At 41.1% G+C, this 26,324-nt stretch overlaps 2 protein-coding genes and 1 long non-coding RNA gene across 3 annotated transcripts in view; 1 reads left to right on the top strand and 2 right to left on the bottom strand.

The window, feature by feature from the left end:
* Window positions 1-11,646: 11,646 nt before the first annotated feature.
* LOC144707462 (uncharacterized) lies at window positions 11,647-14,208 on the bottom strand. The gene is made up of 2 exons (XR_013582475.1): window positions 14,070-14,208; window positions 11,647-11,930 (listed from the first exon to the last, which is right to left on the bottom strand). It is a non-coding gene; the product is annotated as an uncharacterized LOC144707462 (long non-coding RNA).
* Window positions 14,209-14,234: 26 nt separating this feature from the next.
* Window positions 14,235-19,368, top strand: LOC144707457 (receptor-like serine/threonine-protein kinase SD1-7). Its single transcript, XM_078580567.1, has 5 exons — window positions 14,235-17,006; window positions 17,449-17,659; window positions 17,736-17,973; window positions 18,040-18,190; window positions 18,794-19,368. Exons 1-5 carry the CDS (start codon window positions 15,435-15,437, stop codon window positions 19,106-19,108), a joined length of 2,487 nt encoding a protein of 828 aa, XP_078436693.1. The 5' UTR covers window positions 14,235-15,434; the 3' UTR covers window positions 19,109-19,368.
* A 1,614-nt stretch (window positions 19,369-20,982) lies between these two features.
* Window positions 20,983-26,324, bottom strand: part of LOC144707427 (receptor-like serine/threonine-protein kinase SD1-8) — an 8,547-nt gene continuing 3,205 nt past the window's right edge. The window contains exons 3-7 of the mRNA XM_078580524.1: window positions 26,164-26,309; window positions 24,606-24,816; window positions 24,035-24,272; window positions 23,313-23,463; window positions 20,983-21,391 (exon numbers count right to left, since the gene is read on the bottom strand). Coding sequence (XP_078436650.1) covers window positions 21,080-21,391; window positions 23,313-23,463; window positions 24,035-24,272; window positions 24,606-24,816; window positions 26,164-26,309 — 1,058 coding nt within the window. The 3' untranslated portion in view covers window positions 20,983-21,079. The remainder of the gene's footprint in view (window positions 21,392-23,312; window positions 23,464-24,034; window positions 24,273-24,605; window positions 24,817-26,163; window positions 26,310-26,324) is intronic.

The following is a 26,324-nucleotide window of genomic DNA, read 5'->3' on the forward strand; positions in this document are numbered from 1 at the left end:
ATCCATTAGGATCTTGCACTCTTATACCAAATTGATGCAGGACGGCGGCCGAGAGTGATGGTGGCGACCATGATGACGAGGCCAACAGATCGCAAACGACAGAAATGAGGCAGACAACGGCAACATCTCATCGCAAACGAGAGGAGGAGAGCTTAGCATGGGAGCGTCGGTGTGGCGTTGACACGATGGCGCCGAAGCCCATAGGGTGAAAACAAAGATTTTCTCTATTCAAATTTCACTCCCTGTTTACGTCCACGGAGGGGGCTTTTATAGTCTTCTCCCTTGGGACGTTTGGAAATAAAAGGAAATCTAAGGTCCATTATTTTCTATCTCGTTAAGGGAGGGGGGCCGTTTCCCCTGTTGTTCTACACCATTTTTGGTCATTTTAATTTTTTTGTATTTTTAACTTGTTTCTAAAGATCAAATCAACTAAATGATGGAAAGCTAGTCAAAACTATTTTAAGTAAATGAAATACATATTTATGTTTTTTCTAATAAGTTCTAATATTTTTTTAAAAACAAATATTTATAAACCTTATAAACTTTATTTTATTTTAAAATAAAAAAATATTTATGCAAAAATATTCATAAGCTTTTCGTTGCTTAGAGTAGGGTACGTAAGCGTTAAATCCATAAGGATCAAGTAATGAGAGAGTTAATTTTTACATTTATAAACTTTATAAAAAATTTAAACATTATTTTATTTTAAAATAATATAAATATATATATATATGCAAAAATATTTATAAATTTTTCCTTACTTAGAATAGGATAAGTACGGGTTGAAACCACAAGGAGCAGAGAGTAAATTGCATTTTAAATATATTTTAATAATTATTTTTTGGTGATTTTATCTTTTTGGGGTTTTAACTATTTTCTAAAGAGAAAATCAACTAAATGACGGAAAACTAATCAAAATCATTTTAAATAAATGAAATACATATTGATGTTTTTTCTAATAATTTTTAATAATTTATTTCAAATAAATTATTTTAAACTAATTTATGCAGACAACTCAACACTTATAGAATAACATACATGATGGGTTGATTCAAGCTTTTGTACATTCACAATTGACTGAGGCGTGCGGTGCTCCACATTTTTTTTAGAAGTGCCAAGTTGGTCTGAGACACCCAGATTGTACAAAGGCATGTGACTCTCTCTATTGCTGCCATATGGGGAAGAGGTCCCTTAAATGGTGCCAGGTTGAGGTGGAGATGTCCAACTTGGTCCAAGGAGACAATGTGCCTAGCAATTGATACCAATGATGGCTTAGGAGTGTGCGAAGGTCATTTGGGGTGTGTAGCACTTCATACCACAACCCCTTGGTGTTGCAAATAGTGCCACACATGTGGAGGATTATCGAGAGTGCATCTTGCGCTGACCTATTCTGATAAGTTTGTAAACATACAAGTCATCATAATTGAAAACCCATCAAACATTAATGAGAAGGAAGATTACGACTTGTTTGGTGCCTAGAGTTCTAAAAGTCGAAGAAATCCTAAGTTACTAAGGGAAATCAAGAGTAATGGGCATGAAATGTGTCAATATCTAAAGAAGTCTATATAAGGGATAAATCATGTATAAAAATGTTGCATGCAATTTCAAGGCAGTATTCTATTTGATCTACTCTTGGCATACTGAAGGCATTATTCCAAGAACCCCGCATGTCAACTAAAATTGTATGAACCAAGAAAAATACTTGATTAAGAAAATAAATGGAGAGAGAGAGAGAGGATGAGACTAATGTGATAGTCTAGCACTCCACCTCTAGCTAGAGTAAATAAGCCCAACATGCGTGGGTGGTCAAACATTACACAATATGATACTCCATAGGAGTTCTCACTAAAGATTTTTATAGGTGAAAAGAAACCAAATAGTAGATATGCCACTTTATTATATCTTGCCTCAAACATAACGATAAATGATCTGGATGTTCTTCATATGCTCATAAGAAATAGGGTTTCCTAGAATACATATAATCACCAAGTTTTTACAATGCATATGCAATGTTACTAGTGAGAAAAATTCAAACATCTCTAATATGGAACAAAACAAAACATCTCACATGTAATCTCAATATGACTACATTTCAGCTTCAGTAGTGGATCAAAAAGACTGTCCTTTTGCTCTTGTGAGCACCAAGAGACCGAATTCTGACCAATATAAGTGATGGATATAATGTGGCTGCAAGAAAATCACATGTCCAAATGTTGTTTTTGTTAATTGAAATAAACCTTCATTATTATTCACATATGATACTTATAACAAAGTCCTTGAGTACATGCAATGACAAAGTGAATTAAGGTGATATCAAAATACAACAGCCACTCATCTTTAAACATTTGTTCTTGATATTTATATATGAAGCATACTACAAATGGGCATCGGAATATCTTTCTAGAAGAACACATTCTTATCCCACTCATATGATGAGTATGGATGATTATGTAGCCATTAGTGTGTGACACATGATATATAGTGGGCTCTTTTGGGGAAAAAAATACTGAATTAGTGCATATGACTATTTCATTATAGGAACAAGATGACAATGAGCTAATGTTTTTAATATATTTATAAGAAAAATGATGGAAGACCAACCAATTGATCGCGCCCAGACTCATCGCCAGCCCTTACGCGGAGCCAGAGCCGACGTGAAGAGCCAACAATTCCACTATCAAGCTTGAAGCAAGAGTCCCGTCGTCTTGGAGAGTGCCGAGACGTCTTCGTGTACTTTTCCTTTTCATCATTTTTTGAATCGTTGGAGGCCCCTCCTGCGTGAGTACCGGCCTCCCCCGTCGTTCGTGCTTATTTTAATCGTGTTTAATTCTCATCTTTAGGAGGAGGAAATCCATAATGGGCTTCTTTTCCCCTTAAAGAATCCCTTTAAAGGGGAGGCCCAATAGGCCTTCCCCTTAAAGGGGGCCCAATTGGGCTTCCATAACTGCAACTTCCCCACCTTTTAAGAAGAGGGAGAAGTGGAAGTTAAAAGAAGTCATTGTGTTCAGAAAACCAGATCTCGTTCAAGTTGTCAGTTACTATTTTTTTTTCTGAGGAAGGAAATTTCATTTTGCTATCTCGGTGGTGCCCTCTTCTCGTTCTGCTCTCTACCAAGGTTGCACTCCGGATAGAAGCAGAACATCGTTCATATCAAGAAAGTTCACTGGTCCAATACCACGGACAATTTGAACTTTCCCCAACATTGTTGACCGTCGCCATTCGGCACTCGTATTTGTTGCCAAAGACTTGATTCATCATTGCCTTGTCCATTCTTGGAAGACAAAAAAAGGCCGTTGTTTTCTTGGAGGTCGCATGGACAACAGTCCGAATCAGTAGATCGAAATATTCTCAGACAGTCGTCAATCGTCCTTCTTGATTACTTTGGGCAATTCTCCATTCTCCCATTGAAAGTTCGTGTATCATCTTCCTCAACGATCATTGACGGTGTCCAAAGGAGATCTGACTGCACATAACAGTGATTATTGGATGCGTACGGTGCTACCGCGACTTGCTGTCTTCTCCATTTGGTTCTATGATTCTGGAGGACAATGCGACCCACGCTATCCACCTTTTCATCCTTAACGTCCTGCCGAACTCATTTGGATCGTGTACAACACGCTCGGTTTGACTGTATATGTGGGCTGGAGGGGAAACAATTGGTGACATTCAACACCAACTGGCGACATTCAACGCCTTCTGATGGAAAGTCTAGTGGATCTGGAAGAATTAGCAGAGGATCAATAAAAGGAAGAACATCGGAAGAGGAATAAGAATTAATAGACTAGAAGAGGCTGATGCTGTGGAATCCATTCATTTGCGGAGAAGCATCTTCGAACAAGCCATTTCGAGCACTTCACATTGGACCTCTTTCAAGCATTCGGTTTTAATTGTTGGAGTTACCCCTGACCATGTGAACGCCTCCTCTCAGCACAAACTGGCAGGTTCATCTGTTCCCCTTTGTCTATAGTTTTAATTATTTTCTTCAGTGCTGATATCAATTGCTCATCGCTGTCGAGAGAATTTAAACGTTAAATATAGGATTAGCCACCTTATTGTGTTAGAGAATTTCATTGACGGTACCGGAACGGATTGTCTACGTATAAGGTGTGGACCTATTTTGGACGAGAATTGTCCCCCACTACGTCGGTCCTTTCTATCTGGTTAAGTGGATCATTGGGAGCTCGATCGTCACTAAACCCCTCTCGTCTAATTGATCTACCACTCTCGTCTACTGACCCTTGTAGTATTTCTTGTTTATAATTTCTCAAGATCATCTGCGTTATATTTTCACCTCATTTCATTGTATTTAGACCCTAATCTCTAAACGCTACACATCGTATCGATTCCGATCGTCGTGTTACATCAAAAAATATATTAAATTGATTAAATTAATATTGAAAATTTTATTATATTGATATATTATTTAAACTATAATATTAAATAATTAGACTGATTCTGTTGGCCAAAATGGTCAGCCAGACCGAGCGCGTGTCAATTCTGGTTTGACACCCCAGACCAAAGATAATCAACAACTAAAGAGAGTCAATTGGGACTCAGCAGCCCAACCCAGACATTGTCTTTATTGGAATCACGCTACAGTCTACTGGTTGAAGGCGTTAGAGGTTTTGATAATAATATAGATTTTTTTGTCAATTGGCATTATAACCACAATATTTATATATGTGACTTTTCTTATTTCCTTCCACATGTGAAAACACATCATTAAAAAAAATATTGATAACCGAGTATCATAAATTAATATCTGTATACTGAATGCAGTACCGATTTGAAAATCAAGATATAGGAAATTGCTATCCTATACTTGCATCCGCCACCTCCTGATCCCTATGACATGGGTCCTGATATCTGATAACAGGCTGATTTTTTATATCCATCAAATATCTGATATCTGATACCTGAAATTGCCTCAATTTCATTGGGATATCGGATATCAGTTGTCCAATATTGGATATCAGAAGAATGTCGGAAGCACTAACACTACCATGCACTACTGAATGATCCACTACAATTTTCTTGGACAGGTGGGAGGTGTTTATCTACCCATGCGTGGTGAATCTCAATGACCAACGTTCCTCTTGCTAATCTACATGTGAGTATGCATGAACATGGGGTCCAATTGAAGACAGCTGCATGGCCTGTGCTCTGTCAGTCCCTTATTTAAGGTAGATTGCAGCCTCTTTAGTGCATAATAGCCCTCTAAAGTCCACAAAAATTCCAAAAACTCCAAATGTCTAAAAAAATTAAAAATTTTAAACCACTTAATACATCACCTTTTATTAAATTTGAAATGTCTTGGAGATACTTGGAGGGCATCAAAGCCTTTAGACCAAAACCTTATCAAATGGATTGGGTGCTTCTCAAACTCACATTGTTGTTTCGCTTGTCTCAAGCTACCTATTTCTCACAGTTTTACCACCTCCTTAACCTTCAAAAGTAAAATTTCTATCTCTCCTAGACTACTCTGAATCTAGAGTCATACTCTACTCTTCATAAAACCCCAAAGCCTGTTAACTGTGGTTATGTCTTTCAAGAATGTTTCTCTTTCTATGTTTTCTCTTATGTATTTTATGGCCCATTATGATAGGCCCAAAATGATGTAACTTATAACCCATATTAGTACCCTCTATAAGGGTACGTGGGTCTTTTGGACTAGTAGGGTTTTTTAGTTATTTCTCTTTCTCATGTAGTCTAGGTCTTGAATGCCCTATGTTGGTTGTTATTTCCTCATGGTATCAGAGCTGATGATCTAGAGCTGGTTGGAGCTGGGGCATCAATGATCTTGGTTATCTCTATATTTGTAGCTGGATCATGATTGCTATCCTAGAGCTTTTTGATCTGCCCAATCTGGTCTATATTGGTTCTTCTTGGTTGTTGGAGCTACTCAATCTGAGCTAGCAAGAGCTCACAGTGTTCACGGCTGGTTGGAGCTGCTCGATTTGAGAGGTATTCGACTGGCCTCGCTCTTGGTTCTTGGTTGTTAAAGCTATCTTATTGGTTGAAGCTATCTTGCTCCTGGTTCTTGGTGGTTGGAACTGCTTGATTTGAGCTGTATTCGACTGGTCTTGCTCTTGGCCAGTTGGAGCTGTTTTATGACGCCCTATTAGTGTTTGTCTAATTGTCTATGAGTGGTGGGAGACTTACATATAGTTGGAGCTGTTTTGTGACACCCTATTAGTGTTTGTGCGATTGTCTCAGAGTGGTGGGAGACTTGCAGACAGTTAGAGCTGCTTGATTTGAGTTTTATTTGACTGGTCTTACTCTTGGCCAGTTGGAACTATTTGTGACGCCCTATTAGTGTTTGTTTGATTGTCTCTGAGTGGTGGAAACTCAGTCTCACAGTAGTGAAATGTATGTTTGTGGGATATTCCCAAGGAAAGAAGGGGTATAAATGTTATGATCCCAAGTCATAACATTTATACCCCTTCTTTCCTTGGGATTTTGTCCAGAAGAAAGCTCTCAAAAGGAGCGTTCTCTCGAGGATGTATGACCTGGTTGTGAAGGCGTGGAGTATACAACAAGGAGACAGAATTGTGACAGACTATGTGAGTGAGTTACCGTTTATCTGGCTTGAGTTAGATTATTATCGACTAATATTGAATCCAAATGAATGGGAATACACCCTAAGAGACCATATGTTTAAGTTTCTTATGGGTTTGAATGCTGAATATGAGTCCTTGAGGAGTCAAATTCTAAATTGAGAGAGAGACCCTGATCTTGAAGAAGCAATCAATATCGTACTGGATGAGGAAAGCCGCCGTCTACATCAGAATTCAAGGACACCAAAGGAAGAAAATTTTGCAGGGCTAATGGTTGAGTCAAAAGGAAAGAAAACTTTAAATGCACATGGGGCAACCAAAGCTGGCAGTGCTCAAAGGAGTGTTGATCAAACTCGCAAAGGTCAAGGAGGGAAATTTTATCAAAATAATTCATTATGTAACTATTGTAAACGAAGAGGCCATACAAAGGTGAATTGTTAGGACTTGCATGGCCAATCTCCAAAGACCCAGGTTCATTCTGTATCTAGTCAAGAAAGGCACCAAGAAGAAGGAGAAACATCAATCTCAAATAATACTTTGAATGAGTCCAAACAAGGGGATGATGAAGTCAGCTCCCTGAGGGAGAAACTATAAAAATTGAAGTCGCTCTTTATTTCTACGTCCATGGCCAAGTCTTGTCCTGGATCTGGTAAGCATCTTTCTCCTGAACACCTTTATATGGATTTGATCTTGGACTCCGGGGCCACGGATCATATGACCCCATATTGATCAAAGTTTCAATCTTATATTCCTTATGAAGGGGTTAAGAGAGTCTTCACTACAGGAGGTGAAATCTTATCTGTGATGGGTATGGAGGACGTGAAGATAGAAGCATTGGGAGTACTCAAAAATGTTTTACATGTTCCTACCTCAAGGCTGAGTTGTCGTCTCCTCAACGTTTGTTTAAGAATATTAACTGTGCACTGACTATTGATTCTACTAGTTGTTTTGTGTATGATAAGGCAAGGAACCTGAAGATTTCACCCTTTAAGGAGAGGAATGGCTTGATGTACATTAAGGATGAAATGAAGACAATGATGATGGTGAATGCTCAAATGCAGGGAGACGGCAACAATAGACGACTTGAAGATCTGAAAATTTTACATTCTTGTTTGGGACATCCATCTTTTGAATGGATGAAACAAATGTTTCCTGTTTTTGCAAAAGATATTGATATTTCAAAGTTGATTTGTGAATCATGTCATCGTGCAAAACATAAGAGGGCCTCATATAATAGACGTGCAGAGAGAAGTAGAACTCCATTTTATCTCGTTCATTGTGATGTATGGGGGACCAGCAATTGTGTCCTCTCTTACATGTGCGAGGTGGTTTCTTATCCTGGTGGATGACTGCTCAAGACTGACTTGGGTATATCTACTCAAGCATAAGTCAGAAGTTATGAGAGTGATGCGAGAGTTTTGTGTTAGAGTGAATAACCAATTTGATATTTCTATTAAAAATTTTTGATCTGATAATGCAAAGGATTTCTTTAGTGAGACATTGACTGCCTATTTCTTGACACATGGGATAGTGCACGAGTCATCATGTGTGAACACCCCACAACAAAACAGAGTAGCAGAAAGGAAAATTGGGCATGTGGTTAATACAGCCAGGACACTTCTCCTTCATCAGAATGTGCCCAAGTATTTCTGGGGTGAGACTGTGCTAACTGCAGTGCATCTAATTAATCATCTTCCATCAAAGACCTTGGACTACGAGAGTCCTGTGAGCATCATTTCACGATTATTTCCATGGGTTAACCTGAGAACTCGATTGAAGCCCAGGTTCATGAACAGAGATTGGTGGAAACTCAGTCTCAGAGTAGTGAAATGTATGTTTGTGGGATATTCCCAAGGAAAGAAGGGGTATAAATGTTATGATCCCAAGTCTAGAAATTTTTTGTAGATGGAGATGTAACTTTTGATGAAATAAACAGGTTCTTCAAAGATGAGTCGAATGACCAGTCATCCTCTCCAAATGATGTATTTAGAATGGACATTGCACACAGTCGACCTGTAACTGTTCATCAAGGACCTGTCCAAGAGATTACACATTGTTTAGTACCTGGAGAACAAGATGAAGGTGAAGCTAATAATGAAATACCAACCAGTGTAGAATCAAACAATGTTGTGTCTGAAAATGAATTCCCAAAAAAAATTGAAGTGAATCAAATTGTTGAGGAAACTATTTCTGAGGGCGACAACAGGCATGTGGAAGTGATACATCCAGATGATGATACTGGCTGGCCTATTGCATTGAGGAAGTGAAAGCGGGCATGCACTTAGTGCATAAAGTATCCGCTCTCCAATTTTATGACATATGATCACCTATCTCCAGACTTTCGTGCATTCTTGACAGAGCTAAAGTCCACTACTATTCCTAAAAATGTATGAGAAGCCTTAGATAAAGACGAATGGAAGAAGGCAATGGACGTTGAGATGGAAGCACTTATTAAAAGTGAAACTTGGGAGATAGTTGATCTTCCGAAAGGAAAGCATCCAGTTGGGTGTCGATGGGTGTATACAATAAAGTATAGAGCTGATGGTTCAATGGAAAGGTACAAAGCCAGGCTTGTAGCTAAAGGCTACACTCAATGTTATGGAATTGATTATGATGAGACATTTTCCTAGTGGCAAAATTGAATACAGTTTGTGTAATAATTGCAATATCAGCATGTTTTGGCTGGAAGCTGTACCAGTATGATGTAAAAAATACATTTCTGCATGGTGATTTGGACGAAGAGATTTATATGCAGCCTCCTCCATGTTACTATTCTCAACTGCCAAGTCATAAATTTTGCAGGCTGAGGAAGACTTTATATGGGCTCAAGCAGTCACATAGAGCATGGTTCGGCAAGTTTTCTCAGGCTCTGAAGAATATGGGGTACACACAAGGAAATGGTGATCATACTTTGTTTGTGAAATTGTCTCTATCTTGTCGTATTTCAGTTCTTCTTGTGTACGTAGACGATATAATCATTACCGGTAATGATGTGGAAGAAATGGAATCCCTGGGTAATCGACTGGCTGAAGTATTTGAAGTAAAATCACTCGGATAACTAAGGTATCTCTTGGGTATTGAAGTAGCATACTCAAAAGATGCTACCTTTATTTCCCAGCGAAAGTACATCCTTGATTTGTTGGAAGAGACAAGAATGAGTGGTTGTAAGCCATCTGCAACTCTGCTTGAACCTAATACAAGGTGGGGATTAAGTGAAGAATCAACTCCTGTAAACAAGGAGAGATACCAGAGATTTATTGAAAAGCTTATCTACTTGAATCATACAAGGCCCAATATTACATTTGCTGTTGGATTTTTAAGTCAATTCATGCAGAGTCCAAGAGAGCCGCATTGGCAGGCAGAATATAGAGCGTTATCCTACTTGAAAGGTACCGTAGGATATTGGCTGATGTTCAAGAAGGGGTGGAGATGAACTTGGAGATTTATACAGACTCAGATTATTGCGTCTCTCTCATTGATTGGCGTTCCACCACAGGATGTTGTTCATTTCTCGGGGGGAAATCTGATTTCATGGAAGAGCAAAAAACAGCCCGTGGTTTCTTTATCAAGTGCAGAGACTGAATACAGGGTGTTGAAAGATGATATATGTGAGGGGATATGGCTGTAGATTATTCTAAATGACCTTCACATACAGCAAAGGGGACCAATTATGATATAATATGACAGCAAATCAGCAATTGATATAGCTCATAATCCTGTACAACATGATCGAACAAAGCATGTAGAAATCAGCAGACATTTCATCCAAGAGAAGATAGATCAGAAATTGATTCAGCTACAGCATGTACCCACCACTCAACAAGTGGCAGATCTGCTTACCAGGGATTTGCCTAGAAGTATTTTTCAACAACACTTGTCCAAGGTAGGATTTCGAAGCATCTACCTACCAGCTTGAGGGGGGGTGTTAACTGTGATTATTTCTTTCTATAATGTTTCTCTCTCTATGTTTTCTCTTATGTGTTGTATGGCCCATTTTGATAGGCCGAATATGCTGTAACTCATAACCCATATTAGTACCCTATATAAGGGTATGTGGGTTTTTTGGACTAGTAGGATTTTTTTAGTTATTTCTCTTTCTCGTGTGGTCTAGGGCTTGAACGCCCTATGTTGGTTGTTATTTCTTCAAAGCCTATTTTTTTCTTATTCCCTCATCTACTAATGTCATCAACATTAATTCCTGGACTATCGGCAAAGAATTTTGAGATCATTCCGAGAGAGTGGTAGAGGTGAGAAGAGAGAGGAAGAGAGGTAAGAAGAGAGGGAGAGAGAGGTAAAGGAGAGAAAAGGGGTAAAGAAGAGAGAGAGAGAGAGAGAGAGAGAGAGAGAGAGAGGGAGACAGAAGGATACTGAAAGATAGATTAATATAGACAAAACATAGATAGACAGAGATAGAGAGAGAGAGAGAAGGGTACGAAAAGATGGATTAATAGAGGGAGTAAAAAAAACATAGATAGAGAGAAGGATACAGAAAGATGGATTATTAGAGATATAGTAGAAGAAACATAGATAGAGAGAAGGATACCAAAAGATGGATTAGTAGAGATATAGTAGAAGAAACATAGACAGAGAGAGAAGGATACATAAAGATGGATTAGTGGAGATATTTTATAACAAACGTAGATCGAGATAGAAGGATACAGAAAGGATTAGTAGAGATATAGTTGAAAAAAGATAGATAGAGAGAGATAAGGACACAGAAAGATGGATTAATAGAGATATAGTAGAAAAAACATAGATAGATAGAGAGAGAATGATACAGAATGATGGATCGATAGAGATATAATAGAAAAAACATAGATAGAGAGAGAGAGTGATACAGAATGATGGATTAATCGAGTTATAGTAGACGAAACATAGATAATGAGAGAGAGAGAGAAGGATACAAAAGATGGATTAATTGAGTTATAGTAGACGAAACATAGATAATGAGAGAGAGAGAGAAGGATACAAAAGATGGATTAATTGAGTTATAGTAGACGAACCATAGATAATGAGAGAGAGAAGGATACAGAAAGATGGATTAATCGAGTTATAGTAGACGAAACATAGATAACGAGAGAGAGAGAGAGATAAGGATACAGAAAGATGGATTAATCGAGTTATAGTAGACGAAACATAGATAATGAGAGAGAGAAGGATACATAAAGATGGATCAAGAGAGATATAGTAGACGAAATAAGATAGATAGAGAGGGAGAGAGAGAGAGAGAGGAAAAGAAAGATAAATACAGAGAGGGTTTGTGAATTGTGCCAGATAACCCATTAATGCCATGCTAAACGACATCTCTGGGGTCCCATGGTGACATCAGCATGAAATTTCCTCCTCCACATGACTTTTCCTCCCACTTGTCTCCTGCAGTCAACATCAGTCTCAGAAGTCTTCTTCATCTGCCACTAAAAAACAGACCATGGAATCCACGAAAAAGCTAGAGAGAGAAAGATGGTTCCTTTCAATAAAGATTTTTCCCCCTCGTAATTCAATTTTTGACTCTGTACTCCAGCAGAAACAAGATAAAAAAAGATAATGCACCAGTCCAAAGGAAGGAGAAAGGGACAAACAAGCCTATTTTAGGTGGATATGAATAGAATCGTTTAGAGGGAGTTAACCTTATCACCGTGCATCACTTTTAAACTATTATTTCATCACTTTTGTATTGTTTAAATGATTCTTATTAGAGTATTTTAGGGGAGAGAGAGATGCGGAGATACAAACATGAGGTTCAGATAGAGCATTGGAAAGAGAGAGAAAGGAGAGACAGATACATTGAAACAAATCTTAAGCGTGAGCGGAGAAAAATTTACATTGACAGAGAGCGGTTGAGAGAAATGGAAACACAGGAAGAGAGTGAGAGAGAGATAGAGAGATAAATTGAGAAAGAGAGATAAGAGATGGAGAGAGAGATAGAGAGATATATATAGATAGAGAGAGATAGACAGATAGAGAGAGATAGAGAGATAGAGAGAGATAGAGAGATAGACAGATAGAGAGAGATATAGAGATAGACAGATAGAGAGAGATAAAGAGATAGAGAGATAGAGAGATAGAGCGAGATACAGAGATAGAGAGATAGAGAGATAGAGCGAGATACAGAGATAGAGAGATAGAGAGATAGAGCGAGATACAGAGATAGAGATAGACAGGTGGAGAGATAGAGAGAGAAATACAGAGAGAGAGATAGAGGGCGAGGAGAAAAATAAACAATAAAAATAGGACGTTAAAGAGAAACGGCGACAAATGAAGATAGAGGAGACCGACACGCGGAAACACATAAATGGAGCGAGCGAGCGAGAGAGAGAGAGCCAGAGAGAGAGAGAGAGAGAGAGAGAGAGAGAGAGAGAGAGAGAGAGAGAGAGAGAGAGAGAGAGAGAGAGACATTCGCAGATACTTGTAGAAATCGGAAGATAAGAAACACGAGAGAGAGGAAGATAGAGATGTACGAAGTGAGAGAGAGGCATACACAGACACATGAAGAGATAGAGAGAGAAAGTGATAGAGATTGAGAGAGAGATTAGAGAGAGGGTGATTCAGAGATTGAGAGAGATAGAGAGAGAGATTAAAGAGGATGATTTAGAGATTGAGAGAGATTAGAGAGAGAGAGGTTTAGAGGTTGAGAGAGATTAGAGAGAGAGGGTGATTTAGAGATTGAGAGAGATTAGAGAGAGAGGGTGATTTAGAGATTGAGAGAGATTAGAGAGAGAGGTTTAGAGGTTGAGAGAGATTAGAGAGAGAGGGTGATTTAGAGATTGAGAGAGGTTGAGAGAGGGTGATTTAGAGATTGAGAGAGATTAGAGAGAGAGGTTTAGAGGTTGAGAGAGATTAGAGAGAGAGGGTGATTTAGAGATTGAGAGAGGGTGATTTAGAGATTGAGAGGTAGAGAGAGAGGTTTAGAGGGTGAGAGAGATTAGAGAGAGAGAGAGGGTGATTTAGAGATTGAGAGAGATTAGAGAGAGAGGTTTAGAGGTTGAGAGAGATTAGAGAGAGAGGGTGATTTAGAGATTGAGAGAGAGGTTTAGAGGTTGAGAGAGATTAGAGAGAGAGGGTGATTTAGAGATTGAGAGAGGTTGAGAGAGGGTGATTTAGAGATTGAGAGGTAGAGAGAGAGGTTTAGAGGTTGAGAGAGATTAGAGAGAGAGGGTGATTTAGAGATTGAGAGAGAGGTTTAGAGGTTGAGAGAGATTAGAGAGAGAGGGTGATTTAGAGATTGAGAGAGGGTGATTTAGAGATTGAGAGGTAGAGAGAGAGGTTTAGAGGTTGAGAGAGATTAGAGAGAGAGGGTGATTTAGAGATTGAGAGGGAGGGGGAGAGGGTGGGAGAGAGTAGAGAGGGAGGGTGATTTAGAGATTGAGAGGTAGAGAGAGAGGTTTAGAGGTTGAGAGAGATTAGAGAGAGAGGGTGATTTAGAGATTGAGAGGTAGAGAGAGGGTGATGAAGAGAGAGAAAAAGCTAGAGAATTGGAGAGAGACGGAGAGAGAGCGAGAGATAGATACTGACCGATCATTAAATATCGAACTGAAGAGGTCCGAGGCTGAGTGGCTGACAGATAAGAAAAGAAAAGAAAGTTTTTCACTAAATTTCCACAAGCCTCTCTTCCTTTCACATCCGCAGTCAAAACTCCCCTTCCTCCCACATCTCTCCTCCTGCTTTGACAAGCCTCCACCAAAGAATTCTAGAGAGAGAAACACCGCCGGTGTTACCCTTCTTCCTCATCTCCAACTCTCCTCCTCTAGCCTCAATCCCCCAAAAATTTCTAGAGAGAGAAACACCGGCGTTGTTACCCATCTTCCTCCTCTCCAACTCTCCTCTCTTGCCTCAATCCTCCAAGAGTTCTAGAGAGAGAAACACCGTCGCTGGTACCCCCTCCTCTCCACCTCTCGTCCTGCTTCAATCCTCCAAGAATTCTAGAGAGAGAAATACCTTCGAAGTTACCCTTCCTCCTCTCCAACTCTCCTCCTGTTTCAATCCTCCAAGAATTCTACAGAAATATCGTCGAAGTTGCCCTCCTTCCTTATCTCACTACTTTCCTCCTGCTTCAAGAAGCCTCCACCAAGACATCTAGAGAGAGAGACATCCCCGAGGTTACCCTTCTTCCTCCTCTCACAACTCTCCTCCTTCTCCCACTCCAATCAGCCTCCCCCCACCCAAGCCTTCTAGAGAGAGAAACACAGCCGACGTTACCCTTCTTCCCCCTCTCCCAGCTCTCCTCCTCCTGCTTCAACAAGCCGGAACCCGACTGTTCTAGAGAGAGAAACATCGTCGAAGTTACCCTTCTTCCTCCTCTCCCAACTCTCCTCCTGCTGCTTCACCCCAGAAATCTAGAGAGAGAAACATCGTCGAAGTTACCCTTCTTCCTCCTCTCCCAACTCTCCTCCTGCTGCTTCACCCCAGAAATCTAGAGAGAGAAACATCGTCGAAGTTACCCTTCTTCCTCCTCTCCCAACTCTCCTCCTGCTGCTTCACCCCAGAAATCTAGAGAGAGAAACATCGTCGACGTTACCTTCTTCCTCCTCTCACAACTCTCTAGAGAGAGAAACTTCGTCGACGTTACCCTTCTTCCTCCTCTCACAACGCTCTTCCCACTCCACCAATCCCCCACCCAAGCCTTCTAGAGAGAGAAACAGCATTCACAATACCCTCTACCCAAGCCTTGTAGAGAGAGAAACACCGTCCACGGTACCCTCCACCCAAGCCTCCTAGAGAGAGAAACACCGTCCAGGGTACCCTCCACCCAAGCCTTCTAGAGAGAGAAACACCATTCACAATACCCCCCCCCCCACCCAAGACTTCCAGAGAGAGAAACACCGTCGATCTCACCCCTCCCCCCCCCACCCAAGCCTCCTAGAGAGAGAAACCCCGCCGATGTCACCCCTCCTCTTCTCTCTCCTCCTCTCTCTCCTCTCCCTCTCTCCTCTCCCTCTCTCCTCCGCCTCCGACCGCCTCCCCCCCGGCGCCTCTCTCTCTCTAAACCAGACCCTCCTCTCTCCCAACGCCGTCTTCTCCCTCGGCTTCCTCCCCTCCTCTTCTTCCTCCTCCTCTTCCTCCTGGTTCGCCGCTATCTTCTACACCCACATCCCTTCCAAGACCCCCGTCTGGGTCGCCAACCGCGACTCCCCGTTAACGGACCCCGACGGAACGCTAACGCTAACCCCCGACGGCGCCCTCTCCGTTCTAGACGGCCAAAGGCGCCGCCTTTGGTCCAGCCACGTGTCCGTCCCCGACGCCGCCGCCTTCCTCCTCAACTCCGGCAACCTCGTACTCCGCCGCGGCGGCGCCGCCGCCACGTGGCAGAGCTTCGACCACCCCACCGACACCCTCCTCCCCGGCATGAAACTCCGCCTCAATAAAACCTCCGGCGAGGCCACCAAACTTACCTCTAATGGCTTCATATTCACCCTCGAACCAAGGTTCGGGCTCGAGACCCTCCTCCTCCATGGCCGCGACCTCCGATGGAGAGGCCCCATGTGGCTCGGCATCCCCATCCTATCCGTCCAATTCGGTGACGTCAGCTCTCGCTACATCCAGACCGTCCACGTGTCCCCCGACGAGATCTACTATAATTACACCATGGAAGACAGCGCCCTCCTGGTGAGGTATCTCCTCGGGATAGACGGAACTTATAGCTTTCTTGTCTGGGATGGCAGTTCCAAGACTTGGAATGCCACCAATGTGGTGCCGGCCCGGCCCTGCGATTGGTATAACCGTTGCGGGAGTGGCAGTAGTTGTGATCCATCAGGGGGCGTGCCGTTGTGCCGGTGCCTCGACGGGTTTTCCCCGAAAGACGCGACAGGGTGGAAAAACGGGAACTTTTCAAGTGGGTGCGAGCCAAGGCGGCGTCTGGCTTGCGATGGGTCCGATGGGTATAAGAAGATAGGCGGGATGAAGCTGCCTGATGGGTACTCTGTGGCTTGGGACTTGGATATGGGGCAGTGCAGACAGTCCTGCTCTTTGAATTGTGCTTGCAGAGGGTTCTCCCATGTGAATTACAGCACTTTCAACATGTCTGGAGCTAGGTGCTTGACCTGGGGGTCAGAATTGAAGGATTTAGTGCAAGTCCCTCTGCTGTCTCAGGATTTGTACCTCCGGCTCGCCGCCGCCGAGCTCGCCGACGTGCCGATTGGGATGGCTCCGGCGTCGTCGCCGCCGGGGAAGAGTGGTAGGAGAGTGAAGATCTTGTTGGCTGTGGGGATTTCTGCGGGGCTGGTGCTTTCTGGGGTGTGCTGTTACTGTTTGATCTGCAGGCTTGGATCCAGAAAGGGAGGCGATGGGGAGAGGGCGGATCTCCTGCCACTAGAGGAGATGATACTTGCCAGCGAGCTCGCCAGAGAGAAAGGGTCGCTGCCCATGGTGCAGTTCAAGTGTGTGAGAGCTGCCACGGGGAACTTCTCTTGCTTGAACCTGCTGGGGGAAGGCGGTTTTGGTCCCGTCTACAAGGTCTGAGCTGCCCTCCCTTGTTTAAATTCTTGATCTTGCGGTGTTGAGATTCAATAGCCTACCACTGTGCTTGCTAAAAGCCGGCCAAGATGTGTTTTTTTGGTCATAGGATGAAAAATTCATCCAACTCATGGATCTCTGCGATCCCAAAGTCCCTACTCCCTAAGACCTGGAAGGTACTAATTAGGGATGCTTCTGGGCAGGATAATGTCCTGCCCAGAAGTTTGCCTACCACTGTGTTAAAAGCTGTAGCTGATAATGGTGGTGCAACTTCTTAACTTAGACACAACACCTGCCTGCTGGCCTATCCATGGCCCTAACATGTGGTTTGTTATTTTTGGGGTTTGGACATACAACCTTGGCTCTGATACCATGTCAAGGTACAAGGTGTCAACCACTGTGCTAAAAGCTATAGCTGATCATGGCTTGATTCTTGATGTAGGGGAAGTTGAAGAACGGGGAGGAGGTGGCGGTGAAGCGGCTGTCCAAAGCTTCAAAGCAGGGCTCAGAGGAGTTTGCCAATGAGGTGCTTCTTATTGCCAAGCTCCAGCACCGTAACCTCGTCCGCCTCCTCTGCTGGTGCGCCCATGGCAAGGAGAGAATTCTGATCTACGAGTTCATGCCGAACAAGAGCTTGGACAGCATCATATTTGGTGAGATCATTGTGGGCAAGATCAAAAGTGCATAATCTAAGGTTGAATCTGAGATGTTTATCAATGCCTGTGGCAGATCCAAGGAGATCAGGCGAGCTTACCTGGGAAAGACGCTTTGCCATCATCAAGGGAGTGGCGGATGGAATTCATTACCTCCACCTGCACTCCAGGATGCGTGTTATCCACAGAGATCTAAAGACGAACAACATCCTTCTGGACAAAGATATGAACCCCAAGATCTCTGATTTTGGACTGGCGCGGATCTTTGACATGAATCAGACGCAGGCTAACACTAAGAGAGTTGTCGGAACATAGTGAGCAAGATCTGAGCTCTAGTTCTTCAAAATCACTGTGATCTAATCTTTTTTCCCAATTGGCAGCGGCTACATGGCCCCAGAGTACGCGCTGGATGGGATCTTCTCGGAGAAATCAGATGTGTATAGCTTCGGTGTGATCGTCCTTGAGATCATCACTGGGAAGAGATGCACTGGATACTACCCATACAAGAACTCTCTCAACCTCCTTGGATATGTAAGCAAAATCATTTTTTCCTCTTGTGTTTGATGAAAATCTGATCGATACTAATTGGAATCCAGTGGTGGGTTGATCAATCAATCTGGCCATTCAGTGATGGGTCCAGTCCACGATCGGGCCCATCAGATGAAATGAGCCAGCTAGAAAAATTGTCTATCTCGATTGAGCCTGGTAGATCGATCAAGATAATTGATCCTGAGTTGACCAGAACATTGATCCAATGGTCAGTTCAAATTGTATGATCGGTGGACTCCACTAAGAAGTAAAATTCACTTGAAATGGGGGGAAACTATAGTTATCAATCACCTCTCCATTGGAAGAATGTACGCTCTGCTGATATCTGCCAATGGATCGATCATATCTTATACTGAATACATAAACCTGATCGGCAAACAAAACAGCTGTTTCCATTGGATCGGGCCACGAGCACGATCAAGATCTAGACAATCGATGTCAATCACATCAAATTTCTGATCATCAGATCGCTCAAAGCAGATAATCGACATCGATCAGACTGATCTGATCGGATTATTGTTCCCTAAATGCAATCAATCTCTAATCCTGTGCCTAAAACACTGAATGTCTCGGAAATTTCTTCAGGCATGGCAGCTCTGGGAGGAAGGGCGTGGACTGGAGCTGCTGGATCCGGCCATGGACAGCAGATTCAGCGAAATTGAGGTGCTGAAATGTATGCAGGTTGGCCTTCTATGCGTTCAAGAGTTCACCACCGACCGACCGACCATGACCTCCATCGTCTCCTTCCTCTGCGGCGAGTGTGGCAGCCTACAAGCGCCGAAGCAGCCAGCCTTTGCCATTGGACGAGACTCCAACCCAAGCTCCAGCCCCTTCTCCATCGCTGTTGACTCTCTTCCCCCTCAATCTTCACACCAAACAGAGGAAGAAAAAAGCTGTTAAAACCGTTTCTAATAGGCCAAGATTGGATAATGGGCCGGCCCATTTCCTCAGAATATTAAGTGGGCTTGGGCAAGGGCTGAAATCTATTTTTTTCTAATATCTGAGAGGTATTAGTATTAATGGAGGATCTGTAAATAAAGCTAATTTACATAAAATTCATGAATAAAGTGCTCTGCAGTTGTTTTGAGCACTGTCTTTTGTAATTTCTGTAATAAACTGGCCGATCTGAGGACATTGTTCTTGGACCTCAGTTATCATCATTGCATTGTCCTGGCTGATGTTACCCTTAGAAACTTAGTTTTCTGTCGGAGAGTGTGGAGTTAAGTTCTGCATATTTTTTCTAAATTAGGATGGGAAAATGTACCCAAGTATACCCTATATGTGACGCTATTTTAAGTAGGGGGAAATGGAATGAGACAAGGATTTATACAGGCTTGGGCTTACCCATATATTCTTGCCTTGGATACTGTGGAGTTAAGTTGAATATATTTTTCTAAATTAGGATGGGAAAATGTACCAACTAAGCCTATATGTGACGCTGTTTTAAGTTGGGGGAAATGGAATGAGACAAGGATTTATACAGGCTTGGGCTTACCCATATATTCTTGCCTTGGATACTGTTTTTTTTCGTCAGAGACTCACTCTCACTATACCCTTCTCCACAATCTAGTCATTCAGCCCTTAGAGCTTGGAATTAGTGCACCCATACAATTTGTAAAAAGCCAAATTATATATTGCCCTTTAAGATATTGGGATTCTGCTCCCTTTCTTATTACACCTAGGCTTCCACGGCTTCCAGTTCACTCTCAATCTCTTTCCCAACCACCAAGGCTTTCCCTGAATACTGTTCTTACACAAGTATCTTTAATTTTATCTCTTATTTAAGTCTCACATTGAATTTTAGACTATTCTATTTTTTTTTATCAGAGAATACATGCAATGAAAGTTTATAATTTCTAGTTCCCTTTCTTTGAAAAAAGTTCTCCACTTTCTCAAATGAATCAACCTCAAACTCAAACTCAAAAAACATCCAAGTCAATATTTTTACCAACATCTATCATTTTTCTCGAATGACTTCTCTCTATATCTCTACAATATATCAATCCATTAATTTTTAGAAGTTGTAATATATCTCAATATTTGTCAGTCTCTCGAATTGAATACAAGTCCTTCACACTCAGCCTATGTCTTAATTTCTCAAATTTAATCTAAACTACTTCTTATAAACCTCAATATTAAATTATTATTCTAACATTCAACTCTGAATTCAAATAAAAGTATTTTTTAATTAAGTCCAAGATCCCCAAATCTCAATGATATATCTATTTCATATATGTTTCTTCAAGTTCGTTAATATCTTCCACTAATCAATATCATTTGCTCTTCAAAATTCATTGTAAACCTAACTTAAATTTGTTTAGATAATTCATAAAGCAATATAAAGGAAACATAAATAAATATAACTCTTTTACCTTTTTTATTTTTCTTTCTCTCTTAATTTTTCTCACTTTCTCCATCTGGGCAAATGCACATTTGAGTCTTCAAGCAACTCCACATGTTTTGATATTATTATGCTTTATTCTGATATGTCTGCTTTTATGCTATATGGAAGCAGAGTAAAATTAAGAAAAAAAAAATTATCCTTGTCAAGGGTTTCTTAGTTTTCACCTTGTTGTAGCCTATGACTTTGATGTAATCTAATCATTTCTTCCTCATTTAATCATCGAGGGAAAATAGATCAAACTAACCAGCATTGATTTATCACTCTAAAGTTTTTCAATGATGCAGTTCACCTTATTGTAAAAGATGGATTAAAAAATGAACAAAACATAACCCTAGTTCCTTACAGATATATCCTGTTTTCCCCCCCAAACTGTTCAGTTTTTCCACCTCTTTTAAACAACAAAAAAATCTGCTCTGATTACAAAATGTGTTAACTTTATATTTACATAAAATGGAATATTATTTTCTCTATCTGCCCACCATTTCTGTGATTGTCATTCCATTTCCAGTGTATTTATGTTGGTCATTTGAAACAGAAACTGATGCTTCTTTGGGATTCCTTAGCATCACAAAGCCCAGACGCCTCGGCTTTGGAAGTGGGAATGTTTCTGTAGAAAGCATCATGGCTATGCTGGCCATCGTGGGCCTGTCCTCAGCTTGTTCTTGCACACACAACATAGCCACATGTATGCATCGGAGCACTTCGGCAATCGGACACTTGTCTGGTGCACATTGGTCCAGAAGTTCCACAAAGCTGCCTTCCTTCCATAGCCTCCAAGTCTAGAATGCGTTAGAAAACGACCATTATTCCTCTTTGATCCTTGTCATTACAATATAAATTGGATAAATATGAGTGATATAAAGATGTAAATTCAATAATTTGGAGGAGAAAGAAAATAATTTTTAATCTGCTAGATGAATGAAGAGTGGTTGATAGAGACATACAGATGGAGAGTCCAATCTAGAGAGAGAGATAAAGGGTCAGGTTGAAATAGATGAATTGAAAGATTAGAAGGAAAAAGGTCACAGAGATGAATAAAAGAATATTTGGAGCATAGGAAATGAATTTGCCATCTGATAGGTGAATGAAGAGTAGTTGATAGAGAAAGAGATGCAGAGACCGGAAGGAAGAGATAAATATTGGGTATGGTTGAAATACAATAGATGGATTAGAAGCAATGTAACCAGGTTGAGACATAAACTGAAAGAGAGAGAGAGAGAGAGAGAGAGAGAGAGAGAGAGAGAGAGAGAGAGAGAGAGAGAGAGAGAGAGAAAGCAGTGGAAGAGATAAGAGGCTGACCGCAAGATGAAGGGGGAGTGGTTGATAGGGAGGGAAAGATATGGGAAGACTGGTTAGGAGAGAGAAGTAGAGGGTCTGGTTGAAATACATCAATAGATGGATCTGAAGAAAATTGGTCAGATAGAGACATACACCATTAAAGAGAGAAAGCAGAGGACGAGACTAGAGGCTGCACACTAGACGAAGGGTGAATGGTTGATTGAGAGATAACGATTTAGAGATTGGTCAGCAGAGAGAAATGGAGGGTGTTAGGATGCCAAGCAACCTAACAATCGAATAGGATAATCTTCTGTAGATTACGGAAATAAGGTGCATTAACCGAGGTAGAACTCCACTTCAACGAAAATGCACTTAGCTTTCAATAGGATTGCAATGATCGATCATCGAATAGCCAAATCCTTACGGGGGAAGGAGTAGAGAAAGGATTAAGGGAAAGACTATTATCTCGGAACGAAGATCGGTAGTGGTGATGATCTGGGACGGCCGGATCGGCGGCCCGGCGCAGGAGAATCTCCAGAAACGTTTCTTGAAGTCGATTCCAAAAAGATGATCCCCTCTGGCCAGCCCTTCTTCTCTATTTATACCAGCTTCCTGCCACCTTCAGAGCCGCTTATTTCCCACCCTTTATTTTCGAATTCACCACGTGCGGTTCACTCCACACGTGCAGTATTATTGGCCTTCCTTTTCCTTGACATGTATGTACGCAAAGGGCGCTTATCAGAGGGTCTGGTTGAAATATATCTGTTAACATGTAGCACATGACTATTATGTGTTACACCTTACTCGAGAAAAAATTGGTCTTACTATTGGACCATTGCCATCTCAAGAGATGAATGGACATACAACATACCTCTGTATCTGTATATCTATGACACATCCTCATAATGAAGTGTTTAACATTTTTTGTCCTATTCTTGTGTCTCATCCCGCTCATGCTCGAACAGGAAACTTGAAAAGATGAATAGATGGATTAAAAGGAGAGATTGGTAGAGAGAGGGAAACAATGGGACTAAAATGGAAAATTTTAGATGGATACATACACTGACACACTGAGAGAAAGTCGAGATGAAGGAAGACCGGTCCATTGATAGAATGATACTGGTTGGGAAAGTGAAAGGGAGAGTCTAGTTGAAACAGATCCATAGATGGATTAGGAGAAAGTTATTAGATAGAAACTTACACAGATCGAGAGAGAAAGCAGAGAGAGAGAGAGAGAGAGAACAATAGATGGATTAGTAGAAAGTGATAAGATAGAACTTTAAGGCGGATATATATATATATAGATAGATAGATAGAGATAGACTGAAAACTCGAGGGATCATTGTGCGAGACATAGTAAAGATGAATATCATAGCAAGAGAGGTGGTGGGGAGATTATCAAAGAGTGTTTGATCTATTTACCTTTGATAGCAGGTTCTCTCGAAAGTCATTGACAAAGAGACTACGGTTACGAATACCGCTGATAATCTCCAAGGTAAGAACACCAAAGCTGAACACATCAGACTTCATGGAGATGATCCCCTTGATGGCATATTCAGGAGACATGTAACCACTGTTAAAGATCGCCATCCATGAATGTCAAAAATGGAAAAGACCATCAGCCACCAAAATCTCAAAAAAATCCCTGATCCCTAAAAGGGATCCATAAAAATAATCAAGAACCAAATTTGAAAGAGGTAGGAAGAGAGAGAAATGATCTAACCTCTTCCTGGTTTGGTACATTCAGGGGTATATATACCCTTTTTTGATCCAAGAATTGGTTATGAAGGTTTTCTATACGATTTTCTGATTCCTCACCTACCTGTGATTGTCCACATCCACGACCAGAGTAAAGAGGACAAATCCATCATCATTGTCCTTGCCACAGACGAATGATGAAGAAGATGATGACTCATCGTAATCCCTCATCATCTTTCAACAAATTCAGGGTCCTAGGATGATTAATAACTCATTCATCACCAATTCGCTAAAATAGGATGATGATGAGGACCATGAAGAAACCTTCTCTTGACCTTGCCTGTTGAGGTGATGAACTCTAGTTTCCCACCCTTAAAAGAACTCTATCATAATCATAAGCAGAGATATATTTTTTTGTGACTGAGAACTTAGTTGAGGTTACTTACTATGTGCCAATGATCTTCCGGGTTTTTGCCAGCATCTCGTCCGAGTTGAAAATTCTGGCCGTGCCAAAGTCTGAAATCTTGGGCACCATGGCTTCGTCTAGGAGGATGTTCCAGGCCTTCAAATCCCTGTGAATGATCCTTGACCCCGAGTCGTGATGGAGGTACTCTAGCCCACGAGCAATGCCCAGAACAATGTCAAGCCGCGTTCTCCAGCCCAGAAGAACCCGCCTTTTCTCATCTAAAACCCATAAAACCCACCAAAAGAATTTCAACATGATAGTTACTCATGAAAATCATAAATGTATTTTATCATGGATTGAACTTTGAAGGATTGAACGTTGAAATTTTGGAATTTGATGGATTGAAGGACCAAGAAAAACTGTTTTTTATCATGACTACAGAGAAAAAGGCGCTCCAGCTATCTTTCTCTCTATTAGTCTCTTTCTTAACCCTTCAGTAAAATTCCACAGTGGGGACTTACCTCAGGTCTCCATCTCCCATTAAACGGCAGAATAAAAAAACAGTAAAATTTGATGACTTTAAAGATCCACATCATTTTTTTCATGATTACCAAAAATGAAGGCATCCAAGCTTTTGTTCTTCATGTACTCGTAGATTAGCATTTTCTCTTTGCCATCGATGCAGCATCCAACGAGCTGGACGAGATTCTTGTGCTTGAGCTTGGCTAGGGACTTCACCTCGTTGGTGAACTCATGCTGACCCTCCATTGAGAGGTTTGTTAGCTTCTTGACTGCCACTTCTTGTCCATCAGGTAAGATCCCCTGAGATTCATTTTGATGTTTGTTAGAAGACTGGTTGAGAATGCAAAATGAGTCTTCAGTAGGGTCTTTTGCAACCGCTTATCTTCCCCTTAGAGGAAGATAGAACTGAACAAAACAAGCGCATTTTTGGCCTAAACTAATGTTTTTGAGAGGCAGATAGGCCTGAGATTCATTTTTATGCGTGTTTAGATGACAGGGTGAGAATGCGCAATTAGTCTTCAGTAGGGTGTAGTATGTAATTTTGAAATCATCTCTCTGCCTTTTAAAGAAAGATACAACGCAATGTAGCAAGTGTTTCTTTGGCCCAATGTAATGCTCTTGGCAGTGGGGCTGAAATTCGCAGAGTTAGATGGCAGGGTGAGAATGCAAAGTGGGTCTTTAGCAGGGAATCTTATGGAATTTCGTAACCATCCATCTGCCTGTTTAAGCCAAACAGTCTGGATTGAAATGAGTGTTTCTTTTCCTCAAACTAGTTCTCTGATGCTGCGGGGGCCTGAGATTTATTTTGATGTCAGGTAGGTGACAGGATAATAATGCAAAGTGAGTCTTTAATACGGTATTTTTAACCACCAATCTGCCTGTTTAAGCCGGATAGACAGTAATGGAGTGAGGGCTTCTTTGGCCCAAACTAATTCTCTAATGTGGTGGGGGCCTGATATTTATTTTGATGTACGTTAGAATGCTCAGTAGGGTAATTTGAGTAATTTTCTAATCACTTATCCCCCTACTTAAGGCAGATAGAATGGAATGAAACGAGTACTTCTTTGGACCTACCCTTTCTCCTATCTTCCTAATCAACATCATTTTGGATGTAATCTAAAAAAGTACACGGGCTGTCATTTAACATAACAAAATCTAACAACATTATTTATTTCCAGCAAATAAACAATGATTAGTAATAAACAGGGAAAACCAAAGATCAGTGATCAGAAAGAACTTGGCGCTGAACTGCCCTAGGCCTATTTCTTCACCTTCTACATTCTTTCCAAAATAATTATTTCCCAAAAATACAAAAGAAGTCAAAATTCTCTGAAAAAAAACTAATTTTCAGAAAGAACTTAGCGATGGACTAGCATAAACATAAAACGTCCTTGTAAAGTTATTAAACCCTGTACATTCTTTCCACAATTTTTCTTTTTCCCAATTAACCACTCCAAATTAAAGTTCCCTCCGAAAAAAATAGTTTTCAGAAATAACCTGGCGATGGACAAGCATAAAAATAAAGCCTTCCACGATATTACTCTCCCAAAAAATACTGAAAACTTAGACTTCTGCTAAAAAGTCTAGTGGTCAGAAGGAAATCGAAATAAATTCGCTTTAAATTGAAATTGGGCAATCATAATTTACCTTGTAGACAACTCCAAAGCCGCCTTCTCCAATCTTATTATCAGAAGCAAAGTGGGACGTCGCCAAGGCCACAACTTGGGCCGGATAGAACACCAGCTCATCATCGTTATCATGTAGCGCCATCCGCAAAAGAACACTCTCTTTATCTGATCCATGAAAGT

The sequence above is a fragment of the Wolffia australiana genome, chromosome 9 (assembly GCF_029677425.1).
Source record: "Wolffia australiana isolate 7733 chromosome 9, ASM2967742v1".
Taxonomy (NCBI): Eukaryota; Viridiplantae; Streptophyta; class Magnoliopsida; order Alismatales; family Araceae; genus Wolffia; species Wolffia australiana.